At 40.0% G+C, this 15,617-nt stretch overlaps 2 protein-coding genes and 1 pseudogene across 6 annotated transcripts in view; all 3 read left to right on the plus strand.

The window, feature by feature from the left end:
• Nucleotides 1-1,102, plus strand: LOC122669512 (F-box protein At2g02240-like). Its single transcript, XM_043866292.1, has 3 exons — nucleotides 1-311; nucleotides 439-557; nucleotides 649-1,102. The coding sequence occupies exons 1-3, from the start codon at nucleotides 27-29 to the stop codon at nucleotides 1,100-1,102; spliced, it is 858 nt and encodes a 285-aa protein (XP_043722227.1). The 5' UTR covers nucleotides 1-26.
• LOC122669510 (F-box protein PP2-B10-like) overlaps nucleotides 33-15,617 on the plus strand; it is a 45,520-nt gene continuing 29,935 nt past the window's right edge. For 2 of the 5 annotated variants that reach the window (XM_043866284.1, XM_043866288.1), the window contains exons 1-2: nucleotides 10,735-11,075; nucleotides 11,160-11,278. In XM_043866284.1, the coding sequence (XP_043722219.1) occupies nucleotides 10,791-11,075; nucleotides 11,160-11,278 (404 nt within the window). In that variant the 5' untranslated portion in view covers nucleotides 10,735-10,790. Of the gene's footprint in view, nucleotides 70-10,734; nucleotides 11,076-11,159; nucleotides 11,279-15,617 lie in introns of those variants that run through there. The other 3 variants (XM_043866285.1, XM_043866286.1, XM_043866291.1) reach the window with 2 other exon arrangements.
• Nucleotides 4,305-5,466, plus strand: LOC122668380 (annotated as a pseudogene).

Consider the following 15,617-nt stretch of genomic DNA (forward strand, 5'->3'; position numbering starts at 1 on the left):
GCGACTAAGACAGATTTCGAATAGCAATGGAGCAAGGGATTACCTTCGATCTGTACGTCCTCCCCGAAGGTTGTATTTCGAATATTCTATCCCTCACATCTCCTACAGATGCGTGCAGGTCGTCGGTTGTTTCTTCTGTTTTCCGATCGGCGGCCAATTCTGACTCGGTGTGGGAGAAGTTCTTACCCTCCGATATCCACCAGATCCTCTCCTCATCGGTTTCCCCGTCGTCTCTGCCGAATTTCTCGTCTAAGAAGGAGCTCTTTCTTCATCTCTGCGATAATCCCCTTCTTATCGACAGGGGCATTAAGGTAAAACCACATCACAGTCAATGATGTGGGTCTTACAGAGGGGATTCCATCTGAATGGTTGTCTCGTACGTTCACCCAATCACCATAGTCGCCCCTCGCCAATTCTTGACTTCTTGTCTTATTGCAGACCTTCGGATTGGAGAAGTGCAGTGGGAAGAAGTGTTTCATGATTGGAGAAAAAGGGCTTACCGTTGTCTGGGGTGATACCCCAAGGTATTGGAAATGGAGATCCGACCCTGAATCCAGGTCTCTCTCTCTCTCTCTCTCTCTCTCAAACCTCATGGCCTCCCTCAACGTATGTGTTACAGGCTTTTGATGAATCATGTGGATGTTACAGGTTTTCAGAGGTGGCTGAGCTCGTGAACTTGTGTTGGCTCGAAATCCGCGGCAAGCTGGAGACACGACTGCTGTCTCCAAACTCAACCTACGGAGCTTACCTGGTGCTCAAGTTCACGGACAACGCCCACGGATTCAAGGATGTGCTTGCAGATGTTTCAGTCAAATTGGCCAATGATGGTGGTGCTGAAGAGGGAGAGGTGAAGTTTGTCTATTTGGGTCCTGAGCAGCAGCTTGGACGACAGGAGGGACAAGGACTCATGGAGAGAGGGGATGGGTGGATGGAGATAGAGATGGGTGAGTTCTTCAATGAAAGAGATGAAGATGGGGAAGTTGAGATGAGTCTCTTGGAGGTCAAATCTGGTAATTGGAAGTCTGGTCTCATCATACAAGGTATTGAGCTCAGGCCCAAAGTGAGCCAGTTGAGAAGCAGTAATCAATATGAGCATGTTTGATTGATTTGGTCTTACTTTTCTTATGTTTTTCTCTTGGTTTAGATCTAAACTTATTCCACTCATTTGGTTGATTTATTCCTAATTTTATGTTTCAAATAAACAATGGCAGTCCAAATTAAACCTGAACTTTCCATTTGTAAAGAGGCCTGTACCATAATTTCATTACAAGACAGGGGTTCTGCCCTTCTCACTTGTCTGAAAACAGAGCTTCTGCCCTACCTTCAATGCTTTACCAAGGCTCATTGAGTGCAAATGTGCCATACTTTGAAGATTGAAGACGTTGAGTTGCAAAGTTTTGAGAAAAAAAAAAAACAATTTCTTTCTGCCTTTTAAGAGTTGTCGCAGTTCAAATTTCTATTTACACATGTAGATTGGATCATTGCTCAACCAATACCCATATCATATCCCATGTCTCGCAACTAGGGAGAGAGAGAGAGAGAGAGCGATAGATTAGAGTTTGCTTCTAATAACGCAAAAGTAAAAGAAAAAAGGAAGAGAGAGATGGAACCTCTGTTGTGACAAATGGAGTGAGAAGAAATGTTACATGATAGGAGCAAGAGGGCTTTCTATCATTTGGGGAGATACTTTCAGGTATTGGAGCCTTGGAGGTGGCGATCTTTCTCTCACTGGAAGTCCTTATTTTTCTCTCAGCTGCCCTTCTCTGGCCCTCCCAAGTTTGCCTTGGATCTTGTGTTCTATGGTTACTAACAATTCATATGCTTCATGTTCACGATTCTCAGAGGTATTAGAGCTCGACTGTGTCAGCTCGAAATCCATGGTAAGGTTCATAAAGCATATGTTGCAGGATAGATATTCTCTCTCCAAAAGGAGGGGTAAGTTTGCATACATTATGACTCTCCCCAGACCCCGCAGTGCGTAGTGAGAGCCTCAGGCACCGGCTATGCCCTTTGGATAGATATTCTCTATTTCAGTGAGGATAAGTATTTTGCATAATCTAAGCCTTGTACCAAGTATGACTTCAGATAGAGCCTAGAGGGCAAGGATCCATGTAGTAGACCCCATTTAATTGAGATTCTCCTGACGTGTTGAGTTGTGCTTCTTTCCTCTTACTATCTTTAATATTTCGTATTGCATATTTCATTTTTCTATCTATTTCCCTTTTTGTTTTCATTTCTTATCTTCCATTTTCATTGTTCTTCTCTTCCTCCAAATCCCTTTTTCCCATTTTTCCTACACTTTCTTGGTTAGAACCCAATTTTCCTTACTTTGTTTTGTTTAGATCCATGTAACCGATCCCATTAAGTTGGGATAAGGCTGAGTTTGTTGTTGTTGTAGTGGCACCACTACTCCAGTCTTACCTTCAAACGGATGGGCAAACAAGTAATCATGAGGCTGGCTCAGGTTCTCGTACACCTGCTGCACAGACGGAATCCAAGAGTGGAACCCCCCCCCCCCCCTAAGCTGCACTCGGTAATTAATCAGGTATCAATTGACACCGTCAATAGGCCTCGAGTTGACCCATAACAATGGGACTGGCTTTGGAATCTTTTAAAAGATTCATCCTTTTGGCTACAGGACACTTCATATCTTCCACTCCTTTGGAACCAGAATTAGTTAGTATTCGGACAGGCCTCGATTATGCTTCAAGTATGGGATTGATGATAAAAGAAGTCTAGTGCTTAAATCAATAGATCACTGATCTCCTTCCATCTCCAGCTTCTCCTTGGCCTTGGAATCTTTTAAAAGACTTGTCAATAAGGGAGACTTTCTTTGTATGGCCATTGCCCTTAATTTAGCGAGACTTGGACAATCTAAAAACTCTGTATAATGTCTTTTTTCTAAGTTAATCTTTTCTTTTTACCATAAAAAAAAAAAAAAAACAATGGGACTGGAATTGTATTTCCAATCTGAATATTGGGTGGACTCAAAGTTTGAAGTTTGAACAAATCCAAAAAATCCCACCTTGCATCAATATGTTACATCGAACTGGCTTTTGATAACAAGAAGAGGTGCCTCGCCGGACTTGTTATAAAATAAATTATGGAGGTAGATAGGAATGTAGAGATACTTATATAACAGATCGATGAGGTGCACCCTAAATATAAATACTGTAATATTTCTTAGATTTTTTGTTTCTTTCCTGGTCATGGAATTGGAAAAATGAAACAGCTTGAGATAATTTTTCTTCTAATCTCACAGAGAAATGGGCCGAAGGCGTGAAACCCAAATCGAGTTTGACCAAAAAAAAAAAGAAACCGAAATGGAGTATGAAACCCAGCTGGAAATCAAAAATTGATTATGGCAGGAAACCCAAATGGAGTATGAAGAATCAAAAGTAACTCAAGTAATTTTGAATAAAATCGGCGTCGAGCCCAGCCCAGCCCAGCCCACTTCGGTTCATATACTAGAGTTTCAGCCCGACTGACAAGTTACGACACGGTCAGTTTAATATGAGGTGCAGTACCAGTAGTGGGGGTGTCAATCGGTCGGTTCGATCTGGCTTTGGGTCGGTTTTTTTGGTTTCAATGTGGTTCTTAGGGAAAACGAAACCGAACCAATAAGGACTTTTCGGTTTTGGCTCGATTTCAATTTTAGTGCATTTGGTTTGTGTCTGTTTCAATTTTATGATAACGGGTTGATAGCCCCGGGTTTATTCTCTTTCTCTTTTCAACTACTCTAAATATTTCAATAGCCCCACACGTAAAAAGAAGATCAATGGAAGAAGCATTGTTACAAATCAATTTTCCTATTTTCATAACCTCATATTCATTGATTTGTAACAATTCCCCTTACTACTATAAATTTGCTCACTAATATTGAAATCAATTCAATTATCATAACTTTATATTCAATGATATTTTAGCAGTTCCATTTGATTTGATTTTTGATTTATTATCGATCGGTTCAATGCGATTCGATTTTCAATCCGTCCGTCATACCCCAGCCCAAAACCAATCCAATAAAGATCGATTCGATTTGATCCGGGTTTTTCCGATCGGTTTTAAGAATTCGGGCTAGGTTTTGTACTAAACAAAACTACAAACCAAACAAAATGGCCAAAAGACATACGCCTAATGTAACCTAAAGTCAAGTCAACTGAGCAGCGGACAGATTCACGCATTCCTTGGCGGGGAAGCCTTCCTTCTAATTCAGAGGACCCAAGAGGGCCAAGACCAAGAGGGTGACCAAGACAAATTGCGAAGAGCAAGAAAAAGAAGAAGAAGAAGAAGAAAGGATCGAAATGGAGCAAGGGAGTACCTTCGATCTGCAATCCCTCCCCAAAGGTTGTATTCCGAACATTCTATCCCTCACATCTCCTCCAGATGCGTGCAGGTCGTCGGTTGTTTCTTCGGTTTTTTGATCGGCGGCAAATTCTGACTCAGTGTGGGAGAAATTCTTACGCTACGATATCCACCAGATCCTCTCCTCATCGGTTTCTCCGTCGTCTCTGCCAAATTTCTCGTCTAAGAAAGACCTCTTTCTCCATCTCTGCGATAATCCCCTTCTCATCGACAACTGCTCCAAGGTTAAAAAAAAAAAAAAACACCATACACTGCACACCCCATTATTTCTAGCTCTCGGCACAATCTCTGTATCATGAGGTGGGATATCCATAGTCCCATAACTGTTTGTTTTATTTTATTTTATTATTGCAGACTTTCGCATTGGAGAAATGCAGTGGGAAGAAGTGTTATATGATTGGAGCAAACCAGCTTTCCATTGCCTGGGGTGATACCCCATTCTATTGGGATTGGCCAGCCCTCCCTGAATCCAGGTTTCTCTCTCACTCTCTGTTTCTCTCTCAAAGGTTCTTCCCAAAGGTTTCTTGAATCATGATTCATCTCTTCATGTTACAGGTTTTCAGAGGTGGCTGAGCTCTTGAGTGTGTGTTGGCTCGAAATCCATGGGAAGATAGAGACACGACTGCTGTCTCCAAACACAACGTACAGAGCTTACATGGTGTTCAAGTTCACGGACAGGGCCAACGGATTCGAGGGTCTATTGTAGAAGTTTCAGTCAAATTGGCCAATGGTGGTGGTGGGGAAGAGGAAGAAGTGAAGTCTGTCTATTTAGAGGAGGGACAAGGACCCATGAAAAGAGGGGATGGATGGATGGAGATAGAGATGGGTGAGTTCTTCAATGAAAGAAGTCAAATTGATGAGGATGGTGAGGTGTTGATGAGTCTCAAGGAGGTCAAGGTTCTTAACTGGAAGTCTGGTCTCATCATCCAAGGCATTCAGCTCAGGCCCAAATTAAGAGAACCGATCCATGAATCGATATCAACTTGTTTGATTGATCGATTTGGTCTTACTTTTCTGATTGATGCCAATTTTCCCGTATTGTATTTTAGGGATATAAGTGTGTTTGATTGTAACCTAATTCGCAATGCCCCTGCTTGTTGAACTTGGATTCAGATCTTCTATGGCCTGAGCTATAGCAGCCATCTTCTGATTCTATAACCTGTGCTTGACACCTGTAAAGTGAATAATCCAACGGTGTGTTTTCAGATTTTAAGTTGTTTATGTTAAAAACGGTTTAGGGAATTCAACACAAGATGAATCGGTCTGATTTACCAAACCGACCATGATTCAAACCGTTTTACCCCTTAAACAAAACAAAAACTCATCGTCCTCTTTTCCTGAATATGAAAACCCTCATCGGACGATATATATCTGTTTCATTAGTCACCTATCTTAATAGCGTGACTATACTATATCAGTGAAAGCATACAGACAAGGGGTAAAACAATCATTTAACTTATTTTTTAAAGGAATATTAAGAGCAAATGTATCCGATGTGACCTATCCATGCTCATTTCATATTGATATCGTATCAATTATGCTGGTGATTGACACCTGATCCGATATCTTACATTAAACCATTGACTTTTTGACCAAAAAAAATCCCATCACATTTGCCGATGGTTGAGAGTAGAGAAGCCTTGGATGGGGCTCCTCTGCGGTGCGCCTCATCCAACGGCCACGTGCTTGGTTGCTCTTGATTGCCCGATGTGTACCAAACGCCCTGCCGCACCACAGTGGTTCTGGTCTAGCCTTGTAACGTGCAAAAGGATGCCTGCTTGATGATCATAAGAGGCCACAAGGACAGAACAGTGGCACATTTTATCAAAAAAAGAAAAAGACATAACAGTGGCACACAATCAAGTCAACTAATAGAAGTGCCCATGCATTATTCAGGAATTTTGGTTGAAATTGCTTAAATTTTTTTTTGGGAAATTTACACATACCACCCTTGAGGTTTGATGAAAGGATATTTTCACCCTCCAATTTTGGAAAATTCTGCTTACACTCCTGAGGTTTGCAAATAGTAATAAATAAAGCCATTCCGTCAGTTCATGACTAACACTGTTAAAAATTAGACTTGAACTGACGGAATTGCCCTTCTAAGAAGAAACCACCAAAAAAAAAAAGTGAATGGATAAAATTACCCTTACAAAGGGAAAAAAAAAAAAAACCCTGCAACTCATCTTACCCAATCGAATTGGGGAAGATGAGTTGCAGGTTTCAAAACCATAAGGGTTTTTTTTTTTTAAGGGTGAAAGAAAGGGAGGTTGGGGATCCGAGTTGAGGAGTTTGGTTTAGTGGCGGCAGCGGTGGTGAAGGAAGCGCGCTGCTGCTTGTTTTGGTGTTTGCCGGCCGGCCTTCCTTACATCAATTAGGGTTTTGAAAACAACCACAGAGAGAAAGCAAAGCGGAAGACACGGTTGGTCCTTCTTGAGTTACTTCTGACCGTGTTTTTTCGATTTGAAAAAAAAAAAAAAAAAAATTTCTTTCACTACTCTAGACGTTGAATGCTTTGATCTCTCTTCTCTAATCCGGAACTTTCGGATTCTCCTGTCCTTTCTTGTGAAGAAGGAGAAAGTAGTTGTTTTGTGACGCCATCTTTGATTTCGACGTCAGGCCTTTTTCCTGCACTCTCAACGGGGAGAAAGGGAAGAGTTTTTTTTCTTCTTGGGGTTTCTCGCGTACTACATTTTGAGTTTTTCACTAGGGATTCGGTCCAAGTAAATCATTGAGATTGGAATTATCAGTGGATCAGAAATCTGTTTTTGGTTGTTGAACCTGCATTTCAGTGATTTGAGTTTATCGAAAATTTTCATTGATTGTGGAATTATCTTTTTCACTTAAAGGATTTCTTGAATAGCGAAAACCCTAACCCTAAACTCTGAGTTACAGGTATCCCCATCGATTGCTCCATCCATGGTTGCAGTAACATGTGGAACCAAGCTGGACATGTGATATCTTCTCTTTGCCCCCTGCGATTCTGGTTTCCCTTCCTCTCCGTAAGCCCTTAGTTTTCCTTTCTATTTATTTTGTTTCTTCAACTGTCATTCTTTATCTCTCCTTCCCTTCTGGTTTCTTCTTTCTTTCTAACCCTTCCTTGCTTCGAACGACACCTACGACAAATCACAACTGGTCTTCAATATCTCTCCTCCCTATTCCTTTCAATATGGTTTTTGGGTTGAAGGAAGCTCTCCTCTTTGTGACCAAACCCCAGGAATCTCAACCCCTAATTCCTTCCCAACTGTGAGAATCAAATAAACTTCTAGCTGGTCCTCTTGCTATCGTTGGATCTGAGAATCAAATAAACTTCAAATAGTGATTCCTGTAAAAAAATTCCTTCCATCCACGAACAATGTGTCTTCTTCTTCGTGGACCCATGGATACCTAAGCATTTTGAATACCGTTTTTCTTCTCTCTCTCTCTCATGTCTAGTTTTTCCAATATCTCTCTAGTAGATTTGACACCATACAAATCCAAGTCTGAAACCTCCAACTCATCCTCCCCAATTCGATTGGGGAAGATGAGTTGCAGGTTTTTTTTTTCCTTTGTAAGGGTAATTTTGTCCATTCACCTCTTTTTTTTTTTTTGAGTTTTTCTTAGAAGGGCAATTCTGTCTGTTCAAGTCTAATTTTTAACAGTGTTAGTCATGAACTGACGGAATGGGCTTATTTGTTACCGTTTGCAAACCTCAGGGGGATACGTAGAATTTTCCAAAACTGGGGGGTGAAAATATCCTTTCGTCAAACCTCAGGGGTGATATGTGTAAATTTTCCTTTTTTTTTTTTAAGAAAATTACATGTACCATCTCTATGGTTTGGTCCAATTACAAGTAATCCCCCATTATTTGAATAATTACACGTATATCCCCTAGACTATGGTGGGATTTACAAATAAATCCAGTCTATTAATTTAAAACCGTTAGTTGAAGCAATATATTCATAAATGTTACCTTTCATTAGTGTAGTTTTACCCTTTTACCCTTATTATACAAAACCCCTTCATTAATGTAGTTTTACCCTTTTACCTTTACCAAAACATAAATCCATCTTCTCAACCTTCCATCGTTCCAACCCATCTTCCTTCTCACCTCTTTCTTCTCCGACAATATGTTGAGCGAAGAAAGGGAAAGATTGTGTTGATGTTGAACGAGGCCTTCTTTTGTCTTACAATGGTTCGATTTCTATGTGCACCATCTATGAACTCCAACCATGTTCAAGTCTTCTGTATTTCATTGCCAGACCAATGAGGAGTTTCAAGTCTCCTGTATTTACCGTTGAGGTCATCTTAAATAATAATTGACAATGAAATCTATCTTATAGCTCATCGTAAAAAATGGTCAAGAAAAAGGAAAGACTAGACTTCTAAAGGTAAAGCGTTTGGTGGAATATTACCATTGTTTTGTTTTGTATTATTATGATGCTATCCTTTAAATTAATTCGTTTCTCAAAGACATAACAGGGTAGCTACTGCAACTCAAAATTACATGGTTTTTATTGCATCTGGGTCTCAAAATTTGATTTTGATAACACTTCTTTCACCGTCTAGTTTTCATTCTCCTTTTTGGGGACTCATCATGGTTAGCCATTATTTCCTGGTAGAAGGATCATAGGGAAAGAGACAGATCGACTTGATTTGCTCGACTTCAAGAAATAAACTGATGATCCGTATGGAGCACTACATTCTTGGAACGATTCCATCCAATAATTTTGCAATTGGGTCACATGTGGCCATCGTCATCAACAGGTTATTGGCTTGAAGTTGATTGAGAACGGCTTGGGAGGAAACAACAAAGCCTTAAAACCCCTCAAAAACTAACCTAGGGGGGTTGCGGCCTGCGGGTATAAGCATGGTTCTAAGTATTGATATGGGCGATATGTATCGGTTTTGCTAGTCACCGATATTCATATCGTGCCGATATCATATCGGTAGTACGGTATGGACAAAGGATAAAATGGTCAAAAAACTCATTTTTTAAGGAATAGGGTAATTTTATCCGATACAATCAATTTAGACTGATACCATATCGATATCGTATCAATTTTGCATGTTGTCGATACCCATTCCGAAACCATGCACTAAAACCATGGGTATAAGGTTGGAGAGGGTGACGGCGGGTAAGGTTGTAGGAAAAAGCAAGAATAAAAATAAGAGAGAGGGGATTGCGGCTTGGTTGACAAATGTTCTCTTCATGTGGTTCTGAATCTTGAATCAGAAGACTCGATCTCCATGAATTTACCTTGAAAGAGATCTATACTGAATTTTGTCTTATCTGGGATGGATTGTTTTTAGATCACGATTGTCTTGTTTATCGCCTGTCAAGCTGTTGATTATGTGGTTGTTTTGTTGATGGTAGCATCTTAAGTCTTCTAATTTCCTTATTTATATTATTATGGGTTAAATATGCATACCCTCTAAAATGCATCCAATATTTCGTATTGCTCCCTAAGGTTTTGACAAGGTAACATGCACGTCTTGAAAATTTGAAAATTCCACGTACCATCGTTACTTTACTCCTCTAAAGCCATTTAAATCCACATCAAGTGTTAAATGCTAGAAAATGATCAAACTACCATCTTTTTTGAAAATTTGAAAAGACCTAATTGTCTTGACCTATTTACTAAAATTTAAAAAGATAAAAATACCCTCATCTTCTTTTACGATATAGATATCCACCACCACCACCACCACCACCACTAGGGATGTAAATGGATCGGATTCAGTTCGGATAGTGCTATATTCGCATCCGCATCCGATTAGCTTTCGGACGGATTCGGATAGTGCTAAATGAATACGAACACGGATACAAATCGGATATTTTATCCGTTTACATATAAATATATCTTTTCGGATAGCTATAGCCTATCCGTATCCGCATCTGTTTAATTCTCAAACGGATTCGAACACAAATACAAAAATGAATTTCAACTATTCATTTACACCCCTAACTGCCACCTACCATTAACTCCATCATCACCGTACCGAACTACAAGAGATACAGGGAGATTGTTTCCAAACCTCCCACAACAGAGAACGTGGGAAGAAAAGTGTATTCTTCACTTTTCTTCTTTTTGTTTGCTTTTTGTTTGGCTTTAAACTAATCTACCCCATGTGGGTCACACAGGGTGGATTTCATCTGAACGGATGTGATCCATTCTCATACGCTAAAAGTACGTGAACGTGAGGCCAGTTCGAGATCCCCCACAAAGACACGGACACGGCAGTAACATAAAGTCAAACCAACTGTGTAGCGGTCGGATTCATCCATTTTCGGTGGAATTGCGTAAATTCACAAAACAATGAGAAAAGAACCTTAGTGGGGGAAGCCTTCCTTCTATTTCAGAGGACCCAAGATGGCAAAGACCAAGAGAGTGACCGAGACAGCTTGCGAAGAGCAAGAAGAAGAAGAAGAAAAAAGGATCGAAATGGAGCAAGGAAGTATCTTCGATCTGCAATCCCTTCCCGAAGGTTGTGTTTCGAACATTCTATCCCTCACATCTCCTTCAGATGCGTGCAGGTCATCGGTTGTTTCTTCGATTTTTCGATCGGCGGCAAATTCTGACTCAGTGTGGGAGAAGTTCTTACCCTCCGATATCCACAAGATCCTCTCCTCGTCGGTTTCTCCGTCGTCTCTGCCGAATTTCTCGTCTAAGAAAGACCTCTTTCTCTATCTCTGTGATAATCCCCTTCTCATCGACAACGGCTCCAAGGTAAAACCACCAGACACACTCAACTATTCCTTGTTCAATTACTTGAATAAGTAGTAGCGATAGCTCTCGCACAATTCCTTGCAGACTTTCGCATTGGAGAAATGGAGTGGGAAGAAGTGTTATATGATTGGAGCTAAACAGCTTTTCATTGCCTGTGTTGATACCCCATGGTTTTGGAAATGGTCACCCCTCCCTGAATCCAGGTCTCTCGATCTCTCTCTCTTTGTCTCTCTCTGTCATGGCATTCTTCAACGTTTGTGGTGTGGGTTTCATGAATGAACCATGATTCAATTCAATCTCTTCGATCATGTTACAGGTTTTCAGAAGTGGCAGAACTATTGTTAGTGTGTTGGCTAGAAATCTGTGGCAAGATGGAGACACGACTGCTCTCTCCAAACACAATGTACGGAGCTTACATGGTACTCAAGTTCACTGACAAGGCATACAGATTCGAGGATCTGTTTGCAAATGTTTCAGTCAAATTGGGCAGTAGTAGTGGTGGTGAGGAAGAAGAGGGAGAAGTAAAGTCTGTCTATTTAGATCCTGAACAAGTTGGACGACAGGAGGGACACGGACCCATGGAGAGAGGGGATGGGTGGATGGAGATAGAGATGGGTGAGTTCTTCAATGAAAGAAGTCAAATTGATGAGGATGGGGAGGTGTTGATGAGTCTGAAGCAGGTCAAGGTTCTTAACTGGAAGTCTGGTCTTATCATCCAAGGCATTGAGCTCAGGCCCAAAGAGAACCCATCGATGAATCGATATCCACATGTTTGATTGAAGTCTTACTTTTCTGATTGATGGCAACTTTCCCTTATTTTAGATATGATTGTAACCTAATTCACAATGCCCCTACTTTATAGCCTGTAAATTCAAAGCCATTTCTTCTCCTTCTTTTCATATATAGTGATACATCTCTTTCTTCTGGAATCTCTTTTTGAAACTCTTTTGAACGGTGGAGTTGGAGGAAGTAGCTACACGGTAAGGTTGTGGACCAAGGTTCCAAATCCAGGTATCGGACTCAATATTGGTCATGACCGATACCTCTTTGGATCGGGATCAGATCGGTATAAATAGGTCAGGATAGGTAAAAAAAAAAACCCAAAATCGTCTTTTTAATGGATCGGATCATGTATCAGCCAAAGTTGGTGGATATTGTGATCTTAGGATTGGATAAGTCGATATTATCTAGATCAGATCGGTTAGTATTAGTTAAGATATTATATATATATATGGGAAGCAGTTTTTTGGACAGGAGTGTGGCCTACGCCAGCACTCCCATGTGTCTATCTCTCTCCTCTTTAAAACAGGGGAATAGAGGTGTCTTTGCACATGGGGAGGAGAGAGATAGACTCATAGGAGTGCTGGCATAGGCCACACTCCCGGACACAGAACTTTTTCCATATATATATATATATATATATAATACTTAAAAACTTTGAAAAAAAAATCCAGAAAACCTTTGTCAGATCAGTCAAGGATCGGATTAGATCGGCCAATCCAAGGAACGATTCAATCAGCCTCAACTGATAACGATCCATCCAATCGATATCGGCCAATCCGATCCGAGATTACAAATCTTGTTGTGGACACCCTGAGTTAATCAGTCCGTCAGGGATAGACATACGAACAGTTCAGCCTAGAGGCTGGAGTGCAAAGTATTCCAATGATTTTAGGGCTTTAGGTGCTTGTTGATCACCGATAAAAGCAATTACAATGGATCATTCATCTATAAACCCAAAAGAGTTGCAGCCGACTGGGAAAGGTTTTGAAGCCACAGTTGATTCCATGAGAAATTCATTTATTTTTCTCTTGAATCCAATAAAAAATGGTTGAATCCTTTCCTGCAACTTGCAACTGATTAGGTGCAACGTGAGACAACCGAAAAAATAGGGAAAAGAAAGTTTTGATTAAAGATTTTCTGAAGTCACTAGTTTTTTTATGGGAAAAAAAGATATATAAATGGAGAGAGTTTCCATACACGACCGTGCACATGCACGGTCATGCTTTTAATTTTTAGATGAACATGATCAAGTATAATATACGATTTCTCATTCCCATTCAACGATTGCAGACACAGCTGTGTATAAAATCTTTTGTCTATATATATTAAACTAAAGTTGGAAGAGTTTGTACAATATATAGTGTGTTTAACTAATCACATCACATCTCTACCTAAACCCTAAAATGATGATTTTGGGGTTTGTTTTTTTACCTATACTGACCTATTTGGTTAGTATTATCTTAACTAACCAAACCGGTCCGTCTTGTGTTTAACTAATCACATCACATCTCTACCTTCCTGGTAGATACATATATTGAATTAAAAATGTAAATAAGTCTCGAATCCATATAAACAACAAGAAAATTTGAACTGTTTTGAACTATAAAATAAAACTGAGCTCCACCCAAATATCTCCAGCAGAAATTTTGGTATTATGTTGCTCTGCCGACTTTTGGCCTTTTGGAATCCTCCTTCGCCATCAAACTTTTAAGAACACAAAGTTTTCAGACTTAAGCATCGTAGATGGTATCCACAAACGCCTCCTTTATTGGTCAAACTAATCACATCACATCTCTACCTAACGGTGCTCTTGATTGTGAGTTCTCATTTTCTACATTGTGGGTCCTCCGTGCTTGACTAAACCATTAGAAGCAGACCTGCTGGCACTTTTTCTTTCAACTGACTTCAACTTTGTCTGGAATTTTGTCTCCCCACGTGGGGAGGTCACCACATGGGATCTAGCCCTCTTAAGGTAACTCCTCTCCCCACATGAGGAACTCGTTGAAAGATAAAAAAAAGTAAAAAAAATTATGTTGCAATAAAAATTGATATGTCTAAAGCATATCATAGACTTGAATTGAATTTGATTGTCTTTTTGTTTAGATTTATGGGGTTTGGGGAGAAATAGTATCAAATGATCTTCTCTCTTGTCTTCTACTTCTTTCTCGATTAAACTTGATGGTAGTTCCTTTGAATTTTTTCAGACCTCTAGGAGTATCCACCAAAGTTGCCCCTTGAGCCCATACTTGTTTATTGTTGCTATGGAGGTCCTCTCTAAACTTTTCTCTGTTTATCGTGATCTTAATTTGTTTCATGGCATCAAGGTAACTAGGTCAGCCCCAAAAATCTCTCATCTTGTTTTTGCAGATGATATTTTCATCTTTTGTAGAACTACCTCTGAAGACCTTCTCATCATTAAGGCTTTTTTGGATCTTTTTCTAACCTATCCGATCAGGAGATCAACTTTGCCAAGAGTGCACGTGGAGTGCATTTCAGTAAGGCGAAGTGTCTTCATACAATCAGTTCTTGCTTTTACTCCTGCTTACCTGATGAATTGTTTTGAATTTTCTCTTAAGATTTGTCGTAGTAGTGATTCGATTTGTCTAAATTTCTAGCTTGGTAATTGTGGATCAAAGAAAAAATCTGCTCTTATTGCTTGAGATAAGACGTGTGTTCCAAAATCTAATGGGGGCCTTGGCTTCCGTAAGGCTAAAAATCACAATAAGGCCTTATTGATTGACTACCCAGGGTTACTTGTCCCTGCACATGGTGATAGCTACTGATCAGCAGGTTTTTTCTTCTTTACCAGTTCATACTACATTGGGAGGTGGAGTGTACAAGTACATGTATAGTATAGGGGACCTAATTGTGATTTTTGGAGATGTGAGGAATTTAGGTGATTGTGTTAGCACGTAATTGAGTTGCTCTCTACTGTTTTACTTATTTTTATCTTCCTCAACTGTACAAAGGAATAAAAAAAAAAAGAATAGCAAGAGTAAGATCATCTCCATCATCAGCCCGTGTTGGGGTTCTTTTCCAACGAACCTTATCGCCCAAAGAGTGCCCAATGAGCATCCAATGGTTGGGCTGACTGGGCCCAAACTTTAGCTGCAACGTAGATATTTCCTTGTCTTTTACTGGAGAAAAAGAAATGCGCACGAAGAAGAAAAAGATGGGGTGGGATCGGAGAGGGGTGGGAGCAAGTGGGGTTGCAAGGAGAATAAGGAGAAGAAACGATTTAGGGATTTTAAGTTTGAGGATGTAATAAACATAAAAATAGTATTAACAAAATTTTCATTTTAATTGAAGATATAAAAAAGGTAAACCAGTCTTTTCCAGTTCTACATCTCAAAACTAACACCCCCTAACCACAGGGGTGGTACATGTAATTTGCTCAGGCAGGGGGAAATAGTTTAAATTTTTTTTTTTTTTTTTCTGATAATGAAATTGCTAATTCTGGCAAAGAAGAAAGAACCTTAGCGATGAAGCTTTCCTAAATCCTTTTATTTTTAGACGACCCAAGACCAAGACAGCAACCGAGATAGACTGCGAAGAGCAAGGAGGTAAAGAAGAAGAAGAAAAAGAAAGGGGAGCAATGGAGCACAGGGATTCAACAATCAGCTTTCTCTCTCTTTCATACAACGTACGGAGCTTACATTGTGTTCAAGTTCACGGATTGGGCCAATGGATTCAACAATCAGCTTGCAGAAGTTTAAGTCAAATTGAGATAAGGACCCATGGAGAAAAGGGATGGGTGGA

The sequence above is a fragment of the Telopea speciosissima genome, chromosome 7 (assembly GCF_018873765.1).
Source record: "Telopea speciosissima isolate NSW1024214 ecotype Mountain lineage chromosome 7, Tspe_v1, whole genome shotgun sequence".
Taxonomy (NCBI): Eukaryota; Viridiplantae; Streptophyta; class Magnoliopsida; order Proteales; family Proteaceae; genus Telopea; species Telopea speciosissima.

Excerpts from the sequence above, each read along its gene's own strand:
- LOC122669512 (XM_043866292.1), top strand. The coding sequence starts at position 27 with ATGGAGCAAGGGATTACCTTCGATCTGTACGTCCTCCCCGAAGGTTGT. Across the intron at positions 312-438 it reads TTATCGACAGGGGCATTAAG|ACCTTCGGATTGGAGAAGTG; the intron begins GTAAAACCACAT and ends GTCTTATTGCAG. Across the intron at positions 558-648 it reads AGATCCGACCCTGAATCCAG|GTTTTCAGAGGTGGCTGAGC; the intron begins GTCTCTCTCTCT and ends TGGATGTTACAG.